Genomic DNA, 9,124 nt, shown 5'->3' with positions numbered 1-9,124 from the left:
GATCACCAGTATGGATTTTATTGGATGCTGAATATTTAATTAAAAAAAAGGGGGGGGGGGGGAGGGAAATTAAAGAACTTGTTATGCTCCCCTCCATAAAATTCAGGACTCAGAGACTTGTTTGACTATGACTAACTTAAGGTGTTACTCTGCTGTAATCCAAACATGCTTTCTGCCAATGAAAACAGAGTTCCCCGAAACAGCCCTGCTTTTATCTGCCAGCCTATAAATAAAAAGGCACCGAGTTGCAAGTTCTGTACTTTCAGCCAAAAATAAACCTTCTAAACTAAGAACACCGAAATGCAAAGCTTCACAATCTGCTGAACAAAACCTAAATATTGCACTACGGCAATCCAACAGCACTGCTGCCTTCTGACTTGGCCAGATGTTCCATGCTTTAGGGTGCTGTGGGCAAAGGACGAGTCCACATAGCATGGTTTTTGCTGGGAATCTCGTAAATTGGGTGAGCAATTTGATCTGCAGTCTGCTGGGAAGTGGGAGGAAACCAAGCAAAAGTGCATGGACGTAAAATGTTGGGGAGGGAAGGCAAGAAATGGTTTCTAACTATAAGAAGGGAGATGGAATATAGATAAAAGGGGAAAAAAATCACAGTAAGGTAGTGAAGCATTGGAACAGGTTGCTCAGACAGGTGGTGGATGCCACATTCCTGGAGACATTCAGGGTCAGGCTGGATGAGGCTCTGAACACTGACTGAGCTGTAGATGTCCCTGTTCAGTGCAATGGAGTTGGACCAGAAGACCTTTAAGGGTCCCTTCCAACTCAAACAATCTATGAAAGTGAATATTTGGTTGAATTGGCTTCAGCATGTTTCTAACCTGAGCTTCTCTCTGGTATTTTTAAAATCCCATGGTCTATTTGCCCACTGGGGATGAGTAACCCTATGGAATGTCCCACATTTGGAAGCATTTGAGAGCTCAGGGTCCAGTAATTGCTTGCAAACTGGGAGATTCTCTTCCAGTTATGTTATTCTGATACATGTTCTATTATTATCCGATGCAAACCCAAGTAAGCTAACCAAAATCCCAAAGGAGACACTGATGTAGCTGGGGTATCACCCACAACTGCCCTGATTTTCCAGACATACAGAAATTAGTGTCTAGGAAAAAAACAAACAAACAAACAACAAAACAACTGATCCATCTGTACTGCATTCCTAATTTAAGCAGCTCTGTTACCAGGCTCAGCTAGGAGGTGTGATCACCCCTGGCTCTGCTGCGTGCAAAACACGAGCTATCTTGTACATATTCATTAACCATGACATTAACAATACTACTATCACCTGTACAACAGCACAAACTGATGCACTGATCAGCATCCATGTCAATCAAGCGTGCAGTCGGCCGTAACAGCCAGGATAACATCTGCAAAGGTATTTGTAGAGACAGCACAGCCATGCAGAGATCTGTTGGAGATATTGTGACGATGTGGTGGCAGACAGGCACTCACCTGGCTGTGATGCCATGGTCAAAGCCATCAAGGTTCATACTGCAGCCTCAGCTACTTGAACTCCTGCTGAACCCAGCAGAGCTGCCCTGCTTTTTGTTCTGCTCAAAAGTGGTAATAACTGGTGCTTCTGACAGGCTGTGCTTCAGTTCGAGGATATGGTCAGCTGCAGTGTGGAAAGGAAGCTACTTAATAAAAGGCCGAGCTGTTTTACAAGCTTGCCTGGAATTTAAGGTCAGGGTATCTGCATCGACTCATTACTTACTTTGCTCAGTTCATCCTATTTAAACAACATAACCACTCAGACACATTCTGAACAGGCGTAGTGAGATACTGCAAAGCTGTTCCATGGACATGAATCTGCAGTGTGGCAGTGAGTTGTATCTTCTATGCACACAAGGACTACTGAGGACCTCTGTAATGTAAATAGCAAACAGTCTTCTTCTGGGGAGGCTGCTCAGGTAAAGGGTCGTACTATCTGTTCTATGAATGGATGGCAATGGAAATTAATCAGGACATACACTGACTCAAGAGTTTTATTTATTTGTCAGAGCTCTATTCCACATATAGAAGAACAAGTCTTCACTTACCGCTTCAGCCAGTTCTCAAAAATTGTTACAATTTTTCTGAGGTTGTTTGTATAAATACCTGTGCAAATGAAATAATTATGTCTCCTCTCTTAAGAAAACACATTTTATTAAAAAAAAAAACAACCAACAACTTGCAACCAGTTTTCACTACCAACAATCCTGAACGTTTCACAAAATCGCTCTTGAAAATAATTCACTACTCCTACAGCACAGGCAATATTACCAGGAGCTCTTATGCTTCCACACCTCAATTAAATCTATAAAATGAGAGGGGGAGGAAAAAAAATAAATGAACAGAAGATATGGACGTGTGGTGGTGAGGAAAAATTCTACAGCATTTCCCAGCTGAGAATGCCTGGGGAAATCATTTCTAGTGTTGGGAAACACAGAAATTACTTTTTAATAAAGTTATAAATAAATAACTTTTTTTGGAGAGTTAATCAGAAATGGATTTAGAAATAATCTTTGATAGACTTTGCTTTGCCAAAGAGAAATTCTATCAAATTCAGTACTGCTGCTAGACAGAAAGCTTCAGTGTGATTGAGAACAAGATTCCTAACCATGGCCATCCAGCGTTGGTGCCCTTTCGCCCAGATGGGATTGGAGGCAGGACAGGTTTGCAGTTGGTGAGCTGAGGCACGTGGGAAGAACCAGTCTTGGCTTTGCTGTATTTTCTCTGAAGATTGTCACTATGAAGTTCAGTCTCTGCAGAAATTATAAATAAATAAGTGAAGAAACTTAAGGGGTATTGATTTTAATGAAAAGCCAGAATTTACCAACACAAAGTGCATCTCCAGCTGAAAATCCTGTGTGTTGTAGGGAAGAAAGACTACTATATACAGGTAGTCTAACAGCAATTTTAATTCATGTAAACAGAGGAGTAATTTTATGCCAAAGCAGCCATTATTTTGAATTTTTCCTTAAGTTCACTGCTGCATTAAGCATGTTGGCTCTGCAATGTGATGATGCTGTCACATCAGAATGTTGCTTTGTGTGTCATTACCACAGAGGCACAAAGGCTGCCCTATCACCCAAATAAAGCTAATATAGAATCATAAAATTGTTTGAGATGGAAGAGACCTTTAAAGGCCACCTAATCCAAGTGCCCTGCAATGAACAGGGACATCTACAGCTACACCAGGTGCTCAGAGCCTGCTCCAGCCTGACATCAGTTATCTCCAGAGATGGGGCATCTACCACCTCTCTAGGCAACTTGTTCTACTGCCTCACCACCCTTACTGTTCTATCCTTCTTCCTTATGTCCAATCTAAATCTCTCTTCTTTTAGCTTGAAACCATTTTCCTTTGTCCTGTCAGAACAGACCTTACTGAGCAGTCTGTCCTCTTCTTTCTCAGTGCCCCCCTTTAGATAGCATTCCCTTCTCCAGGCTGAACAGCCCCAGTGCCCTTAGCCTGTCCTCATAGGGGATGTGTTCCATCCCTAGGATAATTTTTGTTGCCCTCCTCTGGACACGTTCCAACAGATCTATGTCTCAGTTGTACTGAGGACTCCACATACCTGCACTATCTGAAGAATAGTTGGACTAAATGACCTTTAAATGTCCCTTTCAACTGAAACAAATTCTATGATTCTACGATCATTACAGTAAGCATAAGCAAGACTGTTACTTTGAATAAGCTTCAAACCTTTCAAACTGTCCACTACATTTTCAGCTCCCCTTGGACCTTGATGCTGAGCTTTGGCAGCTTCAGGAAGATGAGCAGGGGGAAGAGGGCTCCGAACGGGCAAAGCTTCAGCAGCAGGTGCACCAGTTGAGTTTAGAAATAGTCTGCTAGCAGGACCAAATCCTCTGCAGCTAAGAGAAGAAAATGATTTATGCTTTAAAATAATGATTAAAAAAGCATATATACCAAGTCTGGTATTATTACTGATGTTGCAATCACACAACTCAACCAGAAGTCAGAAATAAATGCCAGTGCTCATCAGTTACAGAAAGATTTTTCACACAGTACAGTTCTCTCAAAACATCCAGCGCTTGCAAATGCAACTGCTATCTCTCCCCATTTTCATTTATCAATTTAACTAATTAATCACACAAAGAGGTGTTACAAAGGGGTTCATGCCACACAGTGAATCAACTTCAGAGCATCACAGAGTTTAAAGTGGAAAGGACCTCTGAATCTATCTAGTCCGACTCCCCTGCTCAAGCATGGCCAACTAGAGCAGGTTGTCCAAGACCATGGCCAGATGGCTTTTGAACACCAGATCTGAAATCAGAACTCATGGCTCCTTATTTGGAGTCTGACAGTGATAGGATAGGGGTTATTGTTTTAAACTAAAAGAGGTGATATTTAGGTCAGATGTTAGAAGGAAATACTTTACTCAGAGGGTGGTGAGGAACTGGAGCAGTTGACTAGGGAACTTGTGGATGCCCATCCATGGAGGTGCTCCAGGCTAGGTTGGATGGGGTCCTGGGCAGCCTGATTTGGTGAGAGGCAGCCAGGATCCCTTCCAAACCAATCATTGTATGAGTCTACGATTCTGCAGACAATGGCTTCTTTTGGTAAGTAAAATGAAATGGGAATTGCCTTGAAAAGCAGCAGTTCTGTAGTACTCACTGACAACCTGGATCACAAGTAGCCATCTACCAATGAGATGCAACTAAGGCACCTCTGACCTATTAGGTATCTTACAGAAAAACTAACCCAAAACAAAGCCTGAGTGGTCTAAAAGACTCTTCATATTAAGGCAAAAATGAGTAAATGTGACAAAGATAATGACCAGACTGTAGCTTATTCTGATATAGGCTTTCCATTTCATTTCTAGGTTCATATCTATATAATATCAATTTACTTGAAGAAAAGTGAAAGGCCCTAATTGATACAGAGAGATCAGTAACTCCTCTTCAATGTAAAACCATAATGTATTTCTGGAGCAACGCCTAAGACATTTGATAATGTCTGTCTTCATGTGCTTTTCATACTGCTTTTCTAAGCACTGTTCTGATCTGCAAGGTCGAACTGATTCATAGGTTTAATGAACTTGTGAGGAAGCTCTAAGATTATCCACCCTGACCCTATTGATAGTGCAGGCCAAAAGAATTTCACCCTCTAATTCTTGCAAGATGCATTATATCTCGTGAGAATATTGTGATTACAGCATTCCAAGGAATAGAGAGAGAATTTCTGTGGTATTTTAATAAAACCATGCAGTAAGAAGAAAGGATCATGAATAATGAGATTGAAAAGTGTGTTACTCCCATAAGAAACAGGTAATTATCTTCTAACTAGAGGTAGTGTAGAAGTCTATGTGATTTTTCTACTGCCTTCAAGGTAAAGCAATATTACATTCCGTAATGAGTGTTCCTGTCCTCTATTGAGGTCTAATTGAATCCAAGGTTGCTCACCAAACACTGCACGCTATAGCCCTGTGCTCAACCCTAGCTGTAATCCCATTTTAGCTGCCCATAATATGCATCAGACGTAACTGTGGGAAGGATGAGAAATTATGAGCAGTGAATCCAGCTTCAGTATAAAAACAGCTTGGACAATTCAACAGCATCAAAATCCAGCATGCTTAGTGTTGAAGAAACATTGTCACTGCTCCTGGGTGTAGCAGTAAGGCAGGCACCCATGTCCCCCTCAAACTATACAGATAGGTTAATGACAAGAACCCTACTAATGCAGCACTACAGCAGAATTTTCTCTACGTAGCTTGTAAGCAAGCAACTCACAAGATAAAAACCAAATTACCAATATGATTATCCTGTGTTGGCTGTAATTATGATTTCTCTGTGAGGAAATAGTGCTTTTGATGTAGCACCTTCTTCCACACAGGGAAGTAGTGTAAATTATAATGACAGCTGCAGTCTTGCAAGTGTAACCCATGTTTACTTGTGGCAGCAGACAAGCACATTTGTCTTAGGACACTCAATAATTCTGACTAAGGAGTTATAGTATGTTAGCTCTGACAGCAGCTATAACAAAACTAACACAGGGGAGGACTGGGTGCTTCACTAAATGCCTCACTATTATTTCAGTCTTAGCCAAGCAGTGAGTTTTAATAAACCTTGACATGAGGCTTTAGTGTAATGCTCATTTCCTTGTTTAGTTGCACAGAGTTTAGCAAAAGGCTTCTCTAGCACAAACATGGGAAATGATTAAGGTTTCTTGGAATGCTACTCAGAATAAGAAAGCTATCAAAAAGTAAGTGGAGAAATTACAGCTTAAAATCTGCTAATAATCTATGTCTAGACCTTCCCCAGCACAGAAAAGAAAACTACCACATATGGAGTAGGAATGTGCCCTAATTTTAAGCTTTTACCTCTACCTATATTTTCCCATCATTTAAATGGAAAGAAAATGAATTTTTAAAAGAGGACCTGAATACCCCATGGAATAATGAGAATAATGGAGTCTGTGTGCACTAAACACAGATTGTGTTAGTAATGAGTAGAAGACTAAAGCCCTGGACTGCTACACGTTCTGTTTAGATTATGCTTGCACTGGACTGCCAAACCCCAACATACATCATTTCATATGTTGGCACAATATTTCAATTGACAGATATTCTTCATTTGATTGTATTTTGAGATAGCTCCTTGCTAAATGCATAGTTCAGTTATAGGTGAGGTTCTGCCTCCACTCTCAAAAGCACAGATGAAGGTACACTAACAGGTTAAGAAGTTTCCACTCACCAGCTACTAGTTCCTAACTCCACTCTGTATTTCACTCCTCCTCTCTTCTCCTCACCTTGCTATGCTGTAACCAGATCATTTTAATAGCTGGCTTACACAGTAGCCTTACAAGAACCTCTACTGGTGCAGGTGAATATCCCGCTAGAATGAGAAGTAATGGCCTTAAGCAGTGTCAGGGGAGGTTCTGTTGGAAATTAGAAAAAAATTATTCTCAGAAAGAGTGTTGAGGCATTGGAACAGGCTGCTCAGGGAGATGGGGAACTCACTGTCCCTGGAGGTGTACAAGAAACATGAGATTGGCACTGAGGGACATGGTTAGTGGGCATGATGGGTTGATGGTTGGACTTCATGATCTTAGAGGTCTTTCCCAACCTTAATGACTCTGTGGTCCTATTTGCAGTCCCAGCACCCTGGGGTTTATGTTCATGGAGCATCATAAGGGACATCATACAATCCTACTAAGAAAGATCTCAGCATTGAGAAATAAAGCAACAAAATTGGGACCTGGACACAGTTGTCCAGCAAGATGTCAGACTAATCTGCAGACCCTGATCCTGGCAAACAATATTTGCTTTTTTGCCTGTGCCTGGAGGTCAAAACATTAATGATCTTACCCCTTGTTGGCTTTTTTAATTTTACTCTTTCTTCCATTCCAAATGTGAAAAGCATAACATTGGGAAAAAACAAAAGAAAAGATTAAACCACCTCAATATTCAGACAAGTAAAATTACTACAGGTTTTACTGCATTACTTCAGAAAGGAGGGATTATTTCTGCCAGTATTTCAAATGCATTTACACAACAGCATTTCCAACAACCATTCCTATTAGAAAATTTATTCCAACCTTTCCTTATTTCCCTTGCAAAAGAATTTGACAACATGACTCCGCACAGTTTTGCGGTAGGCCTTGATGCACGCACAGAAAATGAATCAGATTAGCAGTTTGCATTTTCCCTCCTCACAGTTGTTTTTCCACTCTGTTATTAACAGTGCTAAATGAAAACACTGTTAAAATCAAAACACCAAAATGTGGTGGAGTGGAAAGATGTATTTATTCCCATATGCGAAGGGTGAGACCTTTACAATTCATCAAAGCCTCACACTCATTTGAGTTATAGGTCTTGCCACTTACTGCTAAGGACAGATGATGCATAACCCCTCTGCAACCTATTATGCACTCAGTTTCTCTCATATGCTCACTCTGTTCCCCTTCAGCACACTCCACTGTGGCACAAATACTCAGGACAAATGAATCTGCAGAGGCCTACGGTTTCAACCTCTTTACAGCATGCTAATTAACTACTTGTAATTACAGTGGCAGGTAGTACATCACATAGAGGGAACTGGCAGCCTCCCTAGGATATAAAAGGAACACAGATTTCTTTTTTTCAATAGTAAGTTTATCTAAGAATTCTGCTTCAAGAGATCGAGAACAAAGTGAATGGGTTGAAATCTTACAAAGATATTAGCATTTCTCATTGCTTTGACTTATGTGAAAAGCTGTCTAATGTGTGTTTTGGTTTTGTTATTTAATGCAGTGATTTGTTCACTTAAATAGTTGGAAAATACATGGTATGGGTGTTTTAATACATCTGGAAAGGTAGCTTGGTTTGTATGGAGTGAGAATAAGGTATCAGCTATGGGATTCAACCCATGATCTAATTCCAGATTTCCAACAGCCATACAGCATAGACATCAGCTCACAGTTGCAGCTTTCAGATGAGCTTTCCGTAGGTTCATAAGAGTGAGGAAAGCTCATTTTAAGGTGGCCCAGGGCACAGCCATAAGTGCAAACCCATTTCCACGTGTGGATGGGGGTTCTGGCATGTTACACTGCACTGGGTCATGCTGTGTGGCACCTGCTGCTTCTGTGTATCCCATCTGGGCGTGAGATTACAACAGATGGCCAGGAGAGGGGAAAAAAGGCTTATTCAGAATTCTGCATAGAAAAGCTGCAGTGTCACTTGCTCTAATAGTTGGCAGCCAGAGCTCAGACATTCTTATGGAACAGGACAATAAGAGCAAGTCACAGCTGTCTTGGCAGGATGGCAACGTGGACTTGCAGAACTAGTCAGCAAAACATAGCTTCCTTCATAGCAGGATGCCTGAAAGACAGTGTAGATGTAGCCTTTTCAAATCTTTTTTACTTCTCTCTCTACAAGCTTTACATGAGATAGGAGCTGTCTCCATTTCATACTTCGAAACATATGAACATATAAATGAGGATGCTCATCACTCATTGGATGAGATATGCCACATAGCAACAATGTCTGAGTAAGGAAAGGCAAAGGTACTACAGAGGATCCTGGCAGGGTCTGCTGTTATCATCGATGAGATATGAATCTGAAGATTGTGCTATTACCCATAGCCATTACCCACACCTCCCAAATGGTATTCAATGTTAACTATGATA

The 9,124-nt window shown here is 41.0% G+C and overlaps 1 protein-coding gene across 1 annotated transcript in view; it reads right to left on the bottom strand.

The window, feature by feature from the left end:
• Positions 1-2,571: 2,571 nt before the first annotated feature.
• Positions 2,572-9,124, bottom strand: part of LRGUK (leucine rich repeats and guanylate kinase domain containing) — a gene marked incomplete at both ends in the record, with an annotated part of 49,932 nt that continues 43,379 nt past the window's right edge. The window contains 3 exons of the mRNA XM_079533806.1: positions 2,572-2,759; positions 3,701-3,870; positions 7,326-7,355. Of these exons, the coding sequence (XP_079389932.1) occupies positions 2,572-2,759; positions 3,701-3,870; positions 7,326-7,355 (388 nt within the window). The remainder of the gene's footprint in view (positions 2,760-3,700; positions 3,871-7,325; positions 7,356-9,124) is intronic.

Source organism: Tetrao urogallus (genome assembly GCF_951394365.1).
Source record: "Tetrao urogallus genome assembly, chromosome: 1".
NCBI lineage: Eukaryota > Metazoa > Chordata > Aves > Galliformes > Phasianidae > Tetrao > Tetrao urogallus.
The sequence above is the reverse complement of the archived record's forward strand: the minus strand, read 5'-3'. Positions and strand labels throughout refer to the sequence as shown.